The sequence below is a fragment of the Stenella coeruleoalba genome (assembly GCF_951394435.1).
Source record: "Stenella coeruleoalba genome assembly, chromosome: 19".
Taxonomy (NCBI): domain Eukaryota; kingdom Metazoa; phylum Chordata; class Mammalia; order Artiodactyla; family Delphinidae; genus Stenella; species Stenella coeruleoalba.
The window spans coordinates 35,333,360-35,352,247 of NC_137165.1; the positions used below are offsets into that span (position 1 = coordinate 35,333,360).

Sequence of the window (18,888 nt, forward strand, 5' to 3'; positions counted from 1 at the left end):
TAGAGACAGCCCTGAGGCCTTGGAGAGGAGATGTCTACTCTCACCTGTTCCCAGGCCTCAGCACCGTGGGTGATGATGCCATTTCCGAACTCCTGACAGCATGTGGGACAGAGACAAATCATTTGGTTTCTATCCAACATGACTGGTCAGAAGTGACAAAACATGAAGGAAGCTTACGGTTCCAGAAGCCGGCCTCTCCATACGCTGCCTTCCTGTACCAGCACCCAATCCAGGGCACTCTTCACACTACTGCAGGCTGGGATTTCTTTCTAGAACAAAATTGCACCATGTCACGGCACTCTTTGGAAACCTAACGCTGCTCCTCACTGCCTTCTGGAAAAGCCCCAACACCTCAATGGCAGAATTGGGCTGTTGTGACTCCAGTCTGCCTTGTTGGTATCATCTGTCACCACATCCCATACAGCCATGTCAGAGCCCTGCCACTCCCCAGCCAGACCCTGCCATCTCCTGCCTCTGTGCCTTTGCTTATGCTGTTCCCTGTGCCTGGAGAGCTCTTCCCTTCTTCTCCATGTCCCATCATTTAAAAGGGCTAAATGTCACCTCTTCTGTGAAGCTCTCCTTGATTCATCCTGGTAGTTATCTGTTCCATCCTTTGTATTTAACATACAGTAGAGACTCTTACAGCAGGAGCCGGTCGCCCTGCACTAAAATGCCCTGAGGATATGTTTCCTTCTCTCTCCCTCTTAAAGAGATGGCTTTTTACTCATTAGCGCATCCTCAGAGCCTAGCAGAGGGGCTGATGTGTGAATATTCATTGAATGAGGGAATAAGCCCTCAGGTGCTTTGAGGATCCTTGCCCCAGAGAACAAGGGAGCATCCCTTCTGGCAGAAGGAGAAAATACAGTCAGTTCTGCGGTCATATTGGTATTAACAGTGTGGATTGGTTCCAATTCTATTGATATATTAGGGAATAACTTGAGTACAACATGAAGTTCATATTTGAGGGATTCAGAAATCTGCACCCAGCTGAATGGAGCCACATAGGAATAACTACAATTGCTTTTTTGTTTGTTTGTTTTTTAAAAAATTGAAGTATAGTTGCTTTACAGCATTGTGTTAGTTTCTGCTGTACAGCAAAGTGGTTCATTTATACACATATATACATTCTTCTTTATATTCTTTTCCATTACGGTTTATCCCAGGATATTGAATATAGTTCCCTGTGCTATACAGTAGGAACTTGTTTATCCATTCACATAGGAATACACTAAATGCACACACACACACACACACACACACACACTCTCTCTCTCTCTCTCTCTCTCACACTCTTCAAACATCTACCAGCTACCATTAGTTCACTGCATGTACTGTAAGCCACATCTGTCCCCCACCTCACAATAACTCACCAGCTGCAGCCCTTCCGATGCTCACTTCAATGGGCAAACTTTAGGCCTTTTTCAAGGTAAAGAGCCATATTTATTGTTGTACAGTGTTTATGTATTTCTTAGGCATTTAACAGGTGTAAAACTCTGCTAATGTTTTTATTAGATTCTTATCTTTTTTAAAAGGTGTCAACGACAAAGCTTTTGAGTATTGTGCCCTTAACCCCATTTTTTTCCCATAAGCCCTGTGGTTTTTATTGTGTGACTTGCAAAGCACGGTGGTTTTTATGATGGGTATGTTGGGTTCTATAGGACTGACTGTGCCCCTGTGTTCAAAGGTGGAAGCAACTGCCTCCCAGGAGGATCCCAGAGAGGAGCTGTCCAGGGTGTAATTAACTACAGAAACTTTTCATAAACCTGTGCTTCAGGGGCTTGGACTACCCCATAGAGCCCTGGATATCTAATCCGGCTCTCTACGAGCTTCAAAAATCAGTTTAGGAGTTTGGGATTAACATATACACACTATTATGGGACTTCCCTGGTGGTCCAGTGGCTAAGACTCCACATTTCCAATGCAGGGGGCCCGGGTTGGATCCCTGGTCAGGGAACTAGATCCCACATGCCGCAACTAAGAGTTCGCGTGCCGCAACTAAAGATCCCGCACGAGGCAATGAAGATCCCATGTGCCGCACCTGAGACCCGGTGCAGCCAAATAAATAAATAAATATTTTTTAAAAAATACACACTACTATATATAAAAGAGATAAACAACAAGGATCTATTGTATAGCACAGGGAACTATACTCAATATTTTGTAATAACTTATAAGGGAAAAGAATCTGAAAAAGAATATATATGTATAACCGAATCACTTTGCTGTACACCTGAAACTAACACAACATTGTAAATTAACTACACTTCAATTTTAAAAAATGGTTTAAAAAAACCAGCTGAGGGAGTTCCCTGGCGGTCCAGTGGTTAGGACTCGGCGCTTTCACTGCCGTGGCCCGGGTTCAATCCCTGGTTGGTGAGCTAAGATCCCGCAAGCCATGTGGTGTGGCTAAAAAAAAAAACAACAACCAGCTGAGACCCCAATTCCACAACTCCAGAAATCAACTGGGCACCAGTGTCCAGGCACTTTAAATTCATACTCTCTCATCTCTCTGCTTTGATTCTCTGATGGTTCTGGGCCAGTCAACTTCTGGGCCTTGGCATTTTTATCTGTAAAATGGGCATACAGATCTCCCTTCCTCGGAAGCCAGAATAATGAATGAATAAAATAAGGTTAGAGAGGCACTGGGTTCTCCTGAGAAAGAAAATGCTGGGCAAACAGAACAGCAGCGTCAGCCCAGAAAGCATGACCAGAATCGCTCTTTTAGAAAGAAGCAAAGAGGGAGGTGGGGGTCTCCTGGGCAGTGGGAGGCTCAGCTTGACCTCACGTGGCCTTTGAGCCTGAAGCCTGGGGGTCCCTTTCACTGGGGTCTGTGAGCTGCACCCAGAATCTGGTGGGCTGCCTTTCACTCTTGACATTTCAAAGCCAATCTCCCATCCCTGATAATGCAGGAATGTTCCTCTGGCTGGTGGACCGCTGCCAGCTCGAGTGAGCGTCCCAGCCACCAACAGAGTAAACATTACTCAACGGGCCAGGGCTCTGTCACACACATTCTTCCCCTGTGTTCCTAACCTCACGCAGAGTGCGGCCCAGCACTGCTGGGTCTGGAAACTGGGAATTTAAAATCAGGCAGGAGGGAGAGCGCAAAGGAGAAAGCTCTTCCAAAAAGGAAACAACCGTGTCCATCAATTATAAGTAGACAGAGCTGTCTTTCTTATGAAGCCAAAACAGAGGTTTGGGGGTAGGGGCACCAGGAGGAATGAGGCCAGTCTTGATGGGTCCAGCACTGCATCCTTATAAACCCACTCCCCCTTTTCCCCAAAACGAGTCACTTTCTTGAGGAGAGAGGCAGAGACACATGTGATTCAGTCTAGTGAACTTTTAGGATAAAAGAATGTGAACAATTCCCCCAGCGTGAAACTGGGAACTCCAAAAATGAAAGCTTTCAAATAAGCTGGCACTGCTGCCTCAGTTTCCTCATTCGTCACGCAGGACTATTGCCGGTTCTTTTTAATATTTCCTTCTCTCTGAGGATAAAGATGAATGTTTGCCAAGAGTTGAGGAGATTAAAAATCTGAAAGTCTGGGAGGAAAAATCTGAAGCAAGATGAAAGCAGTTTAAACATGGGGCTGGTTTCAATTCCAGATCCCTTTCTACCCGAGGTGGCTTAGTTAGGAGCCCAATTCATAAGAGGAGAAACACAGACAGGCCTGCGGGGACGGTAAACACTCTTGAACTCAAGGAGTAAAAGTTGAGTGATACTTGAGGGAAGCCCACAAACTGGTTTTCTTATAAAAATCAAAGCAAATGTAACCAAGAAAAGACAAAGGCTTCCATCAAAAGCATCTCGGCTGAGAACAGAAATGAATGTGCACCTGAAAAAATGGCACACGTGGGGAGGTAGAAAGGGCTGCCTGTCCTTCCCGCTAAGCCCATCTCGGCTACCACGCCTGCTCCTTAGCAGAGAGTTGGTTTCTGCAGGCAAACAAGAGAGGGTTTGCAATGAACACTTCATCCGGGAGATGCTGCTACACGTGAAAGAAACCCAGCCAACCCTCGAGTACCTGAGAGGGCCTCACCTCTGTAAGTGTTTTACACAGTCTGCTTCTCAGTGTGTCCCAGATGCCCATTTGACAGAGTGGAACACTGAGGTTCAGAGAGGAAGAAGTCATTTCCACCATCTCTTGCTAAGGGTCTCCCAGCGAAGCAGTAGTATCCCGAAGCTGGCCCCTCTCGCTCTTCCCCGATAGCCCCACATTGACTCCACATATCCTGAGCCTCCCATCGTGATGCACTAATAGTTTGAAATGATTTCATTTGTTTTCTTGGCGGCATCTCTCACTGGAATGTAAGCCCAGTGAGGGCAGGACCTCATCTGTCTTCTCCATGATCTCCTTCCTCAGCACCTTGTACAGACTATGCTCTGCCCCCTCGATAAGAGCATGTGATGAATGAATGAATGAATGGCCTGCACTTCAACTCTGACTGCACTTCAACTCTGACTGAGCAATTATAAATGGTATAATTTATTCGCTGATCTCCCGGGTTTTCTGAGGTTGACGGGAGGCAGGTATTTTTAAGGAGGAGTAGCAGAGAAGGAGAGAGGGGAAAGAGAGATTAACATCTAATCAAAATGAAGAGATAGCATGGATGCATTTCAGCAACTTCATGCTGGAAGGTACGAGGTGGAGGTGCTGAGGAGTAAGTATGACGTCGCAGCTCTTCCTTTCCACACCGGACACCTTGGACAGTGCTTTATCCAGAGTGCAAAGGGCCAGTGGGATGCCTGCAAGGACCTACCTATTCCCTACTTCTTGAGGCCTAAGATCATACCTGTTACCTAGGGTCCTGATGGGCTGACCATTTCTAAAGGGTTTGGGCTGCTGGTGGGAGCCCCAAATTTAGACTTGCCGTGTTAGAACCCAGTTTTAGGCCCCTTGGGTTTATTTGGGGGTCAGTAGGATCAATTACTGGGGATTTACTGTGGCAATCTGAGTAACTCAAAGGCCTTTCTCCAAAGGAATCTAGGGTGAAACTAAGAAGGGTTAATGATGGACATCGTTAGGCTGAAAGTCTGTGCAGGCAGACACAGCCCTGCCACCGTCTGGCTCCTGGGGTGTCTTTTCTGAGGGGCTGCCTTTGCAGGCAGGGGGAATGCGGCTGCAACAAAGGCCCCCAGGCCTGGCTGACGAGGAGAATGACGATGTTCCTAGTGGGTCTGGGGAACGGGGGAGGCTATAAAGTCATCAGCAGACTGAGCCACTGGGTGTCCACATAAAAGTGAGGTCCCATAAACAGACATCTGTATTGTGACTGAAGGGCTAATAAAATTGCCTTAGAAGAGAGAGGTTTTCCACTGCGACCTATTCATCAGCAGGACCCTACTGGGAAGTGGTGCCCGGGGAGAAGATCCTTGGAGGCCCGGCAAGTGTCAGAGCTCATTACGGGCGCTTGCCCGGCCACACCTCAGCCTCTTCATCACCGTCGTGGAGGGCAGCTCCAGCATCATTATCATCATCATCATCACCATCATCATGACAGACAGCCACTGATCACCCGGCAGGCTCAGGGATGCTGGCCGCAGGGAGCAGCAGGTGTTGGGCACTGAGACCTTGGAAGGTGGATGACCACTGGCTTCCATTGACCAGGAGCACCAGTAACGTGCTTAGGGGTCCCCCCAGAGACCTGGTGGCAGCCCAGAGCTGGGGAGTTTCCTTCCCGTTTCTCCAAATGACTGATTTGCAATAAGTCCAATCCCTTTTCTAGTTCTCAGTTGCTCAATAGAAACTCAGGAAGAGTAATTCTTGCTCTTTGCTTGCCCAAGGGATGCTGGTAAGAGATTATAAAAGGAAGTAATCTAGAGTGAAGTAAGTCAGACAGAGAAGGACAAATATCATATGATATCACTTAGGTGTGGAATCTGAAAAAAAGGGTACAAATGAACTTATCTACAAAACAGATAAGAAACAAAACTTAGGTAGAAAACAAACTTATGGTCACCAGAGGGTAAGGGAGGGAGAGGAGGGATAAATTGGGAGATTGGGATTGACATATACACAGTACTATATATAGAATAGATAACTAATAAGGACCTATTGTATAGCACAGGGAACTCTACTCAATACTCTATAATGGCCTATACAGGAAAAGAATCTAAAAAGAGTGGATATATGTGTATGTATAACTGATTCACTTTGCTGTACACCTGAAACTAACACAACATTGTATATCAACCATACTCCAATAAAAACTTTTTCTAAAAAAGGAAGTAATCTAGTAGAACTGAACGGAACGAGTAATCTAAACTCAGCTAATACACTAAACAAGGAGAAGCTAAATTAGTAGAACACAAGGGAGAAAAAATAATAACATGTTCCTTGAAAACTTCCTGGTAGCATTTAACGTTGAGGGATTTTTTGGTGAACTGTATACTTTAGTTAGGCAGTATTCATGGAGGTGGAACTGAATGACTTGTTTCTAGAAAGGGGAGAATATGCTTTACATAATAATATGTACATACGTTGTGTAGAATGAAACGAATTCCACGCTCAGCTTGAAAGTGAATAACACACTTATAAAGCAGGGGATTTATGCATGAAGCTTTTGGACAGGAAGCCCTCTACAAGAGAGGTTGTCATTCCACAAATATATGAAAGGTCTACCACGTGCCAGGTACAGGGCTTTGGGCTAGAGACTCAGTGGTGAAAAAAGCCAAAAAAAAAAAGTCACAGGGAGCTGGATTTGTAGAGACTTCAGGGACTACCTTTTTCACGGTGAGAATAAGACTTTCTTGGTTTTTTTTCTCTGTCTTTGACAGGTAGGGATGCAAACCCTACACTCTACCTGGCAGTGGGATTCTCAAGACGACGGAGGAGAAGGCTCATTTCTGTTTCCATCCGTAAGACACCTTGAGATACATTAAGCACCAATTTTGTGCTCACCATGCAAACTGATGTTCTCCAAATGGGAGATGCTGTTCAGAGGTTTCCCATCCTTGCTGAGCAAGGACTCACTGGACTTCGTTGCCAGCCTGATCCAACAGGTGCCGACTGGAGAGAGGCACCCTGTGGTGGGCAGGCCTGGGCAGTCAGGCTGCCACTCAAAGGCTCCGAAAGTGTTAACCTCCAGCAGTTATAGGTGCCTCGTTTATACCCATTTTAAATCTGTTTATTGTGACTGGCCCCACCCAATCTGCTGGTGCTGTAAAGCTCTAATGGTCCCTAATAAAGGTGGAAGGCACACAGTTCCTGAAATGGGGAAGAAGTGAGGGAGTGAGGGAGACCAGGAGGGAGAGAGACAGATGATGAGCTTCACAATAAAGTATCACAATGGCAAAGCTCCCTCTGCTACTTCAAACAGCAGAGCCCTGGGCCCCAGCGTCCAAATAATAACCTGTCAGGGCTGAAAGGCCAGAGCTGAAAGGTCCCATTTGCCAGACTCCCGGAGAAATTACGTGATCTGCCCAAGGTCACCCCTGCCCCTCAGTGCCTCAGGGCTCCTGGATCCGAGTCTGGGGCCCTCAGTCCAGCTGCCTCATCTCTTCTACTTCAGCAGGGGACCCTCACGACTGTCGCCAACCCCTTGAGACTCTAGCCTTCTCTCATCTGGCCTATGATGTCCAGCCCTGATTGTATATCCACATCTCTTAGGGAGTTTGTTGAAACTTCCCATGCCTGACCCCTTGTTCCAAATCCTGATTCTAAAAGGTGTGGATGGGGGAGACATGGGTACTTTTAATAAACTCCCCAGATGCCTTACATGTGGCCTGGGAAGGAGACCTGAGAACCACAGATCTTGTCAATACTTGGGTTTCACTGTTCCTGATGTCTCAAATGAAAAGCAGGGTTCATAAAAAGGGTAACTCTTCTAGGGTGAAACTGCAAACCACAGCCCGGTCAAGAACCCAGGGAGAACCAAAGCTCTTCCTCTCTCTGGACGCCCTGAGGGCTCCTGAGTCAACCTAATAACGCCTTCTGGGTCAGGCACTGTGTGGGGCACTGGGCGCACTTTATCACCTTTAAGCCCCTCCGTAGTCTGAAGGAGATAGGTATTACGATCCCTACTTTATGGATGAAGAAACTGAGGCTAAAAGAGGCTAAGTAACTTGTTTGAGGCCACACTGCCAGACAGGGACAGAACCACAATTCAAGCCCAAGCCTGTTTGGGGTGCTACACCTTGCTACCCAGACACACCCATCTGAGTGCGGTCCTGGCAATGGACTGCCTGTGACCAGCTCGCCTGGGGGGGGATGTGGATTTCCCTTGGGAAAGTCATGAAATGCTAAAGATCGTCGGCATGCATGGTGTGTCTCCAACTTGGGAGGGACATGCAGTGGTCACGTCCTGAGAAATGTCTTGACTTCCTGAGAGCACTAGAGAGACTGAGCCTCGCTGGTCAGCTCCTCCGTGGCTGAACTCACACAGGTGTGCTTTGGACGGGGCTGCTGAAGCCAGAACAGAGGGTACTGGGGAGGTATCTTAAGCAGATGCCTGCTCTCAGGTACAGGAATGTCGCTTCCAGAAAATCAGCCCTCAGGAGCATCTGAGGTTTCCTGCGTTCACTGCGGGAATCGTGTCTACCCCACCCCTTCTTACTGCTCTTCTGCGTGAAGTTTGGGGGAGCTTCCTTCCAAGAACAAAGGTCATGAAGCTTCTCAGATTTGGCCTCCACCAGGAAAGTACCACACCCTCTCTAAGTGGCAGGTTCCCAGGGCTAACTACCGATGAGCAGGGGTACTCACACCTCCTTTCATTAAAGGAGAGAAATGCCTTATTAGGTACAGGAAATTCAGGGTCATCTTACGTACCTGACCTTGCTACACGGTCATGACCTGCCATCCCCTCCACCATCCACGGTTCCTCCCAGCTTTCTCTCACTGTTTAGTGTCTTTGCACTGAAAGCCTATGGCGCTGGACATGGCACTTGTAAATGCCTTCTGGATGTCACAGAGCAGTCCTTCCTGGAAGCATAAGAGCCTACCTGAGACTCAGTTACTACAAGAAGCCAGCCTGAGTCTACTGCAAACACCAAGATGAGTATCTAGTAGACCTACTCAAATTGTCTCAAAATTGAGGTTGAAATAAACCTGTAAGAGGAACAGAGGGAAAGAGGAAAAAGAAACCCAAACCACTGGGCTCCGCAAGGTATGGTAATAGGTACCATTTATGAGAGCCTGCTACATCTGGGGTGTTTTGCATATGTTATCTCATTTAATCCTTCCCACATCTGCATGAGCGGGTGTCTCCATTTTATGCACTGAGAAACTGAGGCTCAGAGTCCAGAGTCACACAGCTGATCAGTGGCCAAGTTGAGGCTGGGATTCATGTCGACCTCCATACCCAGGACTTTGTCGCTACGCCCACCTGGATTTATAACAGCATTTCTCCAGAGTATCTTTAGCATATATTAAATGTCGGTATTGTTGACGGTCAGGCATCTATGGTACAGCCCAGGCACTGGGATTTTTGGAAGTCTCCCAGTTGATTCTAAGACGTGGCGAGATTTAGGAACCGTTGTCCTAGAGCACGGGTCAGCAAACTGTGATCTGCAGGCCAAGCAGCCTGTTTTTGTATGACCCACGAGCTCAGAATGGTTTTCACATTTTTAAATAGTTTTTAAAAATAAAAAAAGAATATTTTGTGATATGCAAAAGTCATAGGAAATTCAAATTTCAATCCCCATCAATGAAGTTTACTAGAAGACAGCCATGTGCATTCGTTCACATACGGCCCATGGCTGGTGTGTTCTCCAAAGGCAGAGCTGAGTAGCTGCGACTGAGACAGTATGGCCTGAAAAGCCTAAAATAGTCACTATCTAGCTCTTTACAGAAAGTTTGCCATCCCCTGTACTACAGTTCTTATGCACAGCTAGGATGATAACCAGGATTGAATGTATTTGACTTTATTTTGGGGCTAGGTTTCATATATATATATATGTTTCATATATATTTATTTTTATGTTTCATATATACATATTTTTTTCCCCTCTCCCCGTTTGTGTTTGATCTTGTGGCTTCCCGGCCAGCAGTTAGCTTCATAGACCCTTGCATAGCTCTCTGCCTCTCTCCCTCTGCTTAATTCTCTCCCAGTTCTTGTCAGTTTCCATCAAACCTTCAACAAACAGACTCCAAGGACACTTCTCCCATAACCTGCGGGCTGGGGCAATGTGCTTGCGGGCAGCTTCCTTCCTCCCCGATCGGACAGGAGGCATCAAGGAGTCCTTGAATTCTCGAAGGGTCCTTCAGGGGGATTAGGCACGCAGGTAGGGCTGCCTTCAGTGATAGAACACCGGTATCTCCTTGGCCCCTTTGTGAGGAGGCTGGAGTCCCACCAGCCCGGGCAGCCGGGGTTCTTTGTATGCAGACCAGGGTTGGTCCGCTATCAGGGGGAGGCTGCCAGCAGAATGCTCTGAAGGCTGGGCCTCTTAAGCTCATTAGTATCCTGATTGTCTTGCCCAATCTAGTGGCAGCCGGGGGGTGGTACCCGCAAGATAAAATGACCTTCGAATTCAACAGATAAAATGGCAGTCAGATAAAGTCCCTACAAGGAGAACATTGGAGCCGTGGCCGCCACGGAACTCCACATCAGTATAAATGTGTTTTCTACAATAGCAGATGACTCAAGGCAGGATCTGTTTCTCTTCTGAACTCAAAGAACCTACTACTTAGGGACAATGGGGCTTATTTACTGTGGGGGTCTTTGCTGCGGAGATGAATATTTTTACAACTGCCCTCATAAACCCCCTCCACTCGTCTGCTGCCCAGGGAGTGGGCGGGGCTCCAGAGGTGAGCTGAGGTGCCTGCACTGTCTCAGAAGCCCCATTAAGTTGTTAAGGCATTTAGTGCCCCAGACGGTGCCGACTGCAAGGGCAGTTCAAATCCCCACCCAGATGGGGATGGGGTTGTGAAAGAGGGGGCTTTGATTTCTTCCCTGGGCAGGGCACAGAATCCACCTTGGTCAGGGGCAACAGTTGGTGGCGGGGTGGGGGGAGGCTGAGAGGGAGGCGGAAGCAGCAAACTAGCCAGACTGGGAGACCCCACCCTTAACCCACCTCGCAAAGCCCCTTTGTCATTCAGAGGGGAACAGTAAGAATATAGGAGAAGAAGGAACTGTGGGAGGATTGTGTGTGTGTGTGTGTGTGTGTGTGTGTGTGTGTGTGTGTTGATTTCCGTGCCTGAAAGTCCTTAGCATCTGCATAAAGCAAAGTGAAAGTCAGTGTGTAACAGCTCAAAACCTGTCTCTGCCACTTACAAACTATATGAACTTGGGCAAATTACTGACATACGAAATATCTCACCTTCCTTGATTGTAAAAGAAGGGGTAAGGTTATGGATGGTGTCTACCCTACAAAGTTGTGAGGATTAAATAAGATGACGCATGTACTCAGCCCAGGGCCTGGTACCCAGGAAGCGCTGGCTCAGCACTAGCTGTTCTCATTATTCAGATTTACTCACGACCCCGCCACTGGGCCCTTTTGAGATTTCCTTGGGTTCTGCAGGTTTCAGTGTCAGGGAAAACCACAGCGACCACATGATATCCTGGCCCAGAGTCTGGTTTCTAAGACCCAGGGTTAGATTTCTGCAGGCAAGTTAGGAGGAGATGTAAGAGGGGTTCGGGGGGAGGCAGGAGGCTGGATTCTCAGGTCCTCAAGCTCTGATCTGACCATGGGGGCAATCACAGCCCCTGGGCTTGGAGAGGCAGGAGTAGAATTTGAAGGGAGTGAGGAGAAAGCAGCCACAGAAATAAACGTCTCCTCTTCTTGGGTAAAGAGGCTGCGTGGCTCAGGACATCCAAAGGTTATCCTGGTAGGGCTTGTTCTCGCCTCTGGGCCTCACTTTCTTACTAGGAGAATGAGCCTCTATCTCCTTCTCGAAAGATGATACAAGAGGGAGGACATTAGGTGTGGGGTGAATGAAGGCGGATGAAGACCTCTGTCCCTCTCTTGCTGTCGCAAGGCGGCCAGGTGAGTTTGCTGGAGGTGACCAGGCGAGTTTGCCACAGACTGGAGCAAAGGGGACAGTACCCAAGGCCACCGCAGATCGTGCAGCCGACCCCAGGGCTTGGGCCAAGGCTAGCCCAGCTTCCATCCCATGCCAACTTCCTCCTCCTCGAGCTGATCAATACAGGCACCAGTCTCCAACCAGTCTGCTTCCTGGCCACAGCCCTGCTCTCTGACCTTTGGGGGGCCTTTCTCTTGATTCCGCTCCAGAATGGAGGTCGGGGCCATCACTCCGGGCCTGCTCAATGGCCTCAGAATAGGCTGTCACAGGGCCTATAACCAGGGACAGCTCCTGCTGGCGAGAGCTGGGATGGGGAGTGCAGATAAAGGCCTTCCCGGCTGAAGATAAATGGCTGCCCGCAGCCTGCTACAGTAACTCCAGGCCCCCAAGAAGAGCAAACAAAGGGTGCCCCTGTGACACTCACTGGAAAGATGAAGCCCCATCAGAGGCAGCCAGGCTGGTTCAAAGACTCAACTTAATTGTCAATTAAGCATGCATGAGGAAGACAAAGCCATGACAACCCGGGGCTGCATGCTGGCGTGTGATTGTAAAGGCGGGAGGGGCGACGCTGAAAACAGCTGATTCTGCTGACCGTGTGTTTGTAGGGCACCTTGTAACCAATCAGCCTCTGCTGACAGAGGCAAAGGGCTCCTTCTGCCACTCCTATTGTGCTGGACATTCCAGGACCAGGGTCACACTGTGGTCACCGTGGGCAAGTGGGCCACAGCACCGTAAGCGTGGCTGGGAGGGAAGGGGCTCAGGTACAGAAGGGATGCTCTCCTCTCCAGGAAGAGGGGTCAAGGGAAAGATTTGTCTCAAAGGTGCCTCCTGTCCTCCTGGCTCAGAGACTGGTGTTTGGAGGGGAAAGTGGGGAGGGGGTGGGGACCTCATCTCCCCAGCTCAGCCTTAGGGGCTGCTAGTGCTGACTCGGGCTGTTGGTTTCTCCTCGGCCACCACAGAGCCCTTTTCTGCATCCAGGTAGGTTTGGGGCTTGGTTAGAGACCATACCTTGGTTGTAGGGACCGTGCTGGGAAATATATCGTGAGAAGTTCAGATCAAACCTTCCCTGCCGTCAGGCTGGCCCTGGGTGCACTCCCTAGGAGCCTGTCACAACCCATGCGCTGCCTCCACCAGCAGTCTGCGAGGGGGCCAGGGCCTGATCCCAGCATTTGCACCCCAGCCCCAGAACACACCTCACTGCCTCTTAGGAACAACGCCCGTGTATGAAATTGAAAAGGAAATAGATTTCTACTGCCCGTCACTCTTTCCACTGCCGCTTGTTTAGCCTTCTGTGATAATAGTAATGATAATAGTAGTTATGGTTTATTGGGAAAGATGGTGTTTACACACTCTCTCGTTTAATTCTCACATGGCCCCTATGAGGTAGGTACTATATCTCCATTTTACAGATAGGAAACTCAGACTCAGAGAAGTTATGTGAATTGGCCACACTGCAGTTATGGGAATTAGAACCAGGTTAGAATCAGGATTCAAAACTAAGTCCAGAGAATCAGTCCCTGGACTATTTTGATGAACCCTGAATGAAAATTAAGGGAGAAGGGAAGGTAGCCACTGAAAATACACAGTGGCCCATAATTATTGCTCCATAAATTGCTAGAAAGACGCACAAACTCCCCAAAGATAACCTTGATCCCCAGCCAGTTCTAGGGACTCTACGGCAGCAGGAGGTCTTCCCAACTAGACCATAAGCCCCCAGGGGCAGAGACGCGTGCGTGTCTTACTCATCACCAACGTGGTGCCCAGACTCAGCGCCTGTCTGTGCTGCGGGAAAGTACAGGGTGGGAATCGGCACGCCTGGGTTCTAGCCCTTGTTTTGCTACCGTCGCCCTGTGGAACTCTGCAAAGTCACTACCTCTTTCTGGGCCTCAGTTTCCTTCTTCCAAGTTCCTCCCGGTTCTAATATTCACTGATTTATAAAATGGTTGCGACTTCCTGGGACCCTAGAGAATCCACTTCCAGTGGGATACGCCTCCTCAGAGGACTCGGTGGTGTCTCAGGGCCGTGTTTCCCGCCCGACCCCTGCCCTGTCCCTAATACCTGCTCCAGCCCCTCCAGCCCCGCCTCTCCGGGTCTCCTGTCACCATACAGAATGCCTAAGCCAACAACCGCCTGGTGACCTCACCACAACCCCAGCTTGTCAGAAAGCTGCCGGGCCTTTGTTTGGCTTGCAGGCTCCCTGACTTTGGTGTGGAGATCACAGGTCCCAGCACAATAGCCATTGTCTTCTCAGTAACGCCCCTAACCCCAGCCACGCCCCCCGGGAGCTCCCCGCTCCAGATCCAGGGATTACTACTGCACAGGGGTAGTTACTTTGCCAGTGTCAGGCCAGCGTTCATCTGGAGGTTTGTCTCCCTCTCAAGAGTAACCCCAACTTTCTTCTCATGTGGCTGAGCCCTCCCCTTCCGTGGCAACGGGACCCAGAGAAGCTCCCCTCCCTGGCCCCCCAGGCTTCGCGCTGGACAGTAGCAGGCTCCCAGAGACACTTGAAGGGGTCATGCTGGGCGGATGAGGTGCAGTGTGGAACAGATGCTTGGAGACGGCCCAGCTGCTGGCTCTGAGCCTGTGCCCCCAGCACTTAGGTCAGCGCCCAGGTCTCAGGCCTCTCCCATCAGAAGGGCAACCAGCAGGTGAGGGGACGAGCAGTTTCAGAGCCGTCCCCCGAGTTAGAAATGGTGCTCGGCTCTCCTTCTGCAAACCCTTCCCCAGAGCAGGCAGCAGGCTGTGCCGCAGTCTGTCTACACAGGCACCAAACTGACCTCAGTAAACACATGCACTCCGGGAAGCCGGCTTTCCTGGGAGGACGAAGCCCCAGGGGAAGATGTACTCATCCCATCCCCAGCCTATGCCCGAGGCAGCCCTCAGCCTAGGGGGGTGCTTTCCCACCAGGAAGGTGTAGGATTCCATCCTGACAAGCCCACAGCCCAGAGCAGAGGCGCCTAATCCCGGCCGGGGGCCTGGCACACGGCAGCACACACAGGTACTCAACCAATTGTGTCCAACTCATCGCCGCCAAGATTCCAAGTGACCCGCCCCGCCCTAACTCTGCGGAGCACAGACGCCAGCAAGCAGAGTGGCCCTTCCCCAGAGGGCCCTGGGCTCCTCCCGCTGCAGCTGGACAGAGCCCTGGGGGTGCACCTGGATGGGGCGGAGGGGCGACCCCTCTGCCTGCGGCGTGGACCGGCACACCCGCGAGGCAGCCTGCTCCGTCTCATCCGTTGGCGGCCCTGACCCGCTGAGTCAGCAGCCGCAAGGGCAGGAGAGAGGAGCCTGCAGAAGAACGAGGCGGGCGGAGGGCTCCCCGGAGGCCGAGCGAGGAGTTAGAGCAAACCCAACTAGAGCCACACGCTCTTCTCACGAGAATATTCCAGCAGCAGGAGGAGGCCAGCCCTAGGACCATCCAAAAGCACTGCCTCCTCTGAGACACCCTGAGAGCCGTGGGGAGAAGCCGGAGGGTCTGGTCGCCGAGGCTTTGGGGCCCGGCTTACCTGGCAGCTTGTTGGGAGGGGAGGTGCTGGGCTGGTGGGGCGGGGAGCCGTGGGAGAGCAGCGGGTTCAGGCCGTGCGTCTGGCTGGAGCTGTAGGCGTCCATGGCCAGCTTCTGCCGGAATGCCTCCTCCTTCCTGCGGTTTGCGAACCAGTTGTAGACGCGGACCTCAGTGACCAGGTTGGAGCCCAGGCCGTGGGCCTTGGAGGGGGAGACACCCCGCTGCAAACATTCCGCCCTGAGAACAGGAGGGAGGGGAGGTGGTGAGCAAGGGCGGCTGGGGCCGGCCCGCCGGCGTCTTGCCCCAGACGCACAATCACGGGGGGCCTTGGCAAGGAGGGTGAAGAGGCCACGGATAGAGTGGGGGAAAGCCTGTCCTGAGAAAAGGCCAGCCCGTGTAGTTATCTGATGAGATGGCAGGAGTGGGGCGGAACACAGGAATGGAGCAGGCTCGCTGCCCCGGGAGTCAGGGGTGCAGCCTCTGGTGTGGCTCCCGAAAAAGAGAGGAAGCCGTGGGGCAGGCAGCTCAGGGAGAAGGTCCAGGTGGGCCTCCTGACTCCTCCTGATGTGGTTATTCTTCCCACCCTACAAAAGGCAAGCTCCCGGCTCTGTCTAAGCCCTTCCAAAGCACCCTGGAACGACTCCTGGTCTTCTGGGGTTTGGACATCCCACACAGGTACCAGGGAAGCGAGATTCCTTATTCACACAGCAGAACCCCCTCCAAGGGGCAGGCTGGGTGAGGTATAAATGAAGCCACGCAAAAGACGGCTGGTCTCGAGTTTTATCAACTGCTGATGAAACCCCAGTGCCAGGCGTGAGAGAGATTCTCAGACACCAGTGGATACTGGGGGGTCCTTCTCATCAGCAGGGGGCCAGAGCACAGCTGAGGACACTGTGACATGTATGGGTGGATCGTTTCGCCTCCCCACTCCCCAGCCTGACCTCCCTGGCTGTATCCTCCCACTGCCAGAGCCAGTCCAGCCCAGAGAGAGGTCTTAACCAGAGCAAAGAGCAGATTTTTTAAAAGTCAAGGTTGGAGTCAGGGAGGATGGGGCAGGAATGAAGCAAAAAGATATCTTGAGGATTTCTAATAGTTTTCTTTAAAATTCCATGTCATTAAGAACAAATGAACTCTACGAAAAGGATTCTAATCAGTGTGGGCAGAGTGGAGGGAAGATCTGAGTAATTCTTGCTCTCCTGCTAAGTTTCCTTTGAACCAATGTGTGTAACATTTGGTCAAGGCCAAAGCCAGTCTGTGGCTAAGGGATAGCTTTTCCCTGGTCTGTAAGGGAGGTCAAACACATGATTCTCCCTTCACTGGCATTATATTTTAGACCAGCATTCTCCAGCATTCTCTGGGATAATAGTTCATAGGGGTATACCACAGAGAGACCTCCCATGGTTAACAACCAATTCAGCAAAGTGAAGTGGGTTTCTTGACTGCAGGACTTCCCAGAGCAGCCTTTAAAATATTAATGTATGTCGTAACTCCCTAAGAGGAAGTATGCAGAATGATGCTTCTCAAACTGATTTATTAATGGCTTGAAATGAGGGTTCCATGGAACACACTTTGGGAAACCGTGACTTGGCCCCTTATCTGGATAACTAATGTCTCAACATTCCAGGACTGAGGGGATGGAGCTCGGGTCCATGTGCTTGCCTGCCTGCTCGGGTGAGCTTCTGGTGGTGTTACCTGTTGCACTCCTCCACTAAGGCCTCCCTCTCTTCCTTGCTGGGGTTCTTTTGCCGGTCGTAGGCCTGGTACAAGATTTGCTGGGACGCGGGCCCCCATTTGAACCGGTTGCGACGCATCTTCTTGTTGGTGGGCTCAGAGCAGGCATCATCGGACTGCCCAGGCCCCTGGCTCTGTTGACTGAACTCTGGAAAGAGAAACAGCAGCTGATCCTGACTGCTTTTGTCTGTCAAATTTCCAGAACTCTGGACTGTCTGGTTGAATTCTGAAAAGAGAAAGGAGTAGATTTGATAGGGTCTGTAGCCTTCACTCAGCAGACACACAGACAGATAGACCAACGGAAACAAACACCTTTATTCCTCTCCCCTGAGCTTTGGGACCTGCTGTTACTGCGGATGGGGGCGCAGGGGGTAGGCTCGGCTCAGGCCCCTCACTGCCCACTTCTGATGGCCCCACCAAAGCCACCCCTTTCCTTTCTTTGGAGGAGCTCAAACGTGGCCAACCATTGTTTGCAGGACAATTTATTATTATTATTATTTCATTGGCTCACTGGCTCTCAGACATGAAGCAACACTCTGAATCCTGAACTCTTGTGTTTTGATGTCAAGGAGATGAACTCCATCAAGTCTCGGGTCTAGGGGAAAAAATGCTCAAAAGTACAATCTGCACTTAGACAAAGTGTTTAGAGGCTGAAAATAGCTCCCCCCACCGCTCTCCTCATAATTCCTAGGGATCAACATTATAATGTTATGCTCTTTGAAAAACCCCAAACCCCAAATCTTTTGACTACTGCTTTGAAATAAATATAACTGGAACTTTGTATTGGAAAGAGAAGAAGCTCTTTAGAGCTCAGATCATTTCGGAGGCAATGGTGTGTGTGTGTGTGTGTGTGTGTGTGTGTGTGTGTGTGTGTCCAGGGGTCCGTTTAGGAGGGAAACAGCCCAAGAGGGAAAGGTCTTACAGACCTGCCCTCACATTTGAAAGATGGGAAATGCAGGAGATAGCAAACACAGGACCTTCCTGGGAGTGGCATTTAATGAGTTGGAGAAGGGTAAATATAGATGGCATGATGTCCCTTGTCAGTCCAATTCCCAGGACCCAGGCACATTGTGACCCTCAATATATTTTGGTTGAATGAATGAATGGAAGACGGCAGTTTGCCTGGTGGTGATTTCCTAGCCTTTATGGTTGCAATGAGATTTGATATTTACTCATGGAAGAGGTAGCCCCGTTGTCCTCTTCCTCACATGTGCGTTAAAAAGGGTTCATCAGGGTGATTAATTCCATTTTACAGATGAACAAGCATAGAGGCCAAGGACCCTGCTGAACAAGGACACGTAACAGATTCATCTCCTAACTCCTGGTCCCTGGGTTCTGGACCTTGATGTTTTTCTTTCTTGTTTCCTGGAGTCATCCTCACAGGTCTCAGAAAATCCTCAAGGTCCAAAGTCAGGCCACTACTTAGTGCTTGAATCCCGTCCACAACACCCTACCACGTGGCCTTCCAGCCCATCCAGCTCCAGCAATGCGAAACTTACTACCATCTAAGGATCCGCTTCCATTTTGGTCCATCACAAGGAGCAGTGGGCCCCTAACAAGCCTGTACCCCAGACGCAGGTGGTGTTGGCCTTTGTTTAACCAGTTGCCAGTCGGCCAAGTTAACGAGCTGTCTCCCAGGTAGATGGACTGAACGTGTCACTGGGACCTTTGATTTGGGCCCCGCCCACTTTGGAT

At 50.1% G+C, this 18,888-nt stretch overlaps 1 protein-coding gene across 6 annotated transcripts in view; it reads right to left on the reverse strand.

The window, feature by feature from the left end:
- HNF1B (HNF1 homeobox B) overlaps positions 1-18,888 on the reverse strand; it is a gene marked incomplete at its 3' end in the record, with an annotated part of 51,942 nt that overhangs the window by 24,397 nt on the left and 8,657 nt on the right. For 3 of the 6 annotated variants that reach the window (XM_079904957.1, XM_079904956.1, XM_079904955.1), the window contains exons 3-4: positions 17,155-17,341; positions 15,464-15,699 (exon numbers count right to left, since the gene is read on the reverse strand). In XM_079904957.1, coding sequence (XP_079761083.1) covers positions 15,464-15,699; positions 17,155-17,341 — 423 coding nt within the window. Of the gene's footprint in view, positions 1-15,463; positions 15,700-17,154; positions 17,420-18,888 lie in introns of all 6 variants that reach the window. The other 3 variants (XM_079904954.1, XM_079904953.1, XM_079904952.1) reach the window with 1 other exon arrangement.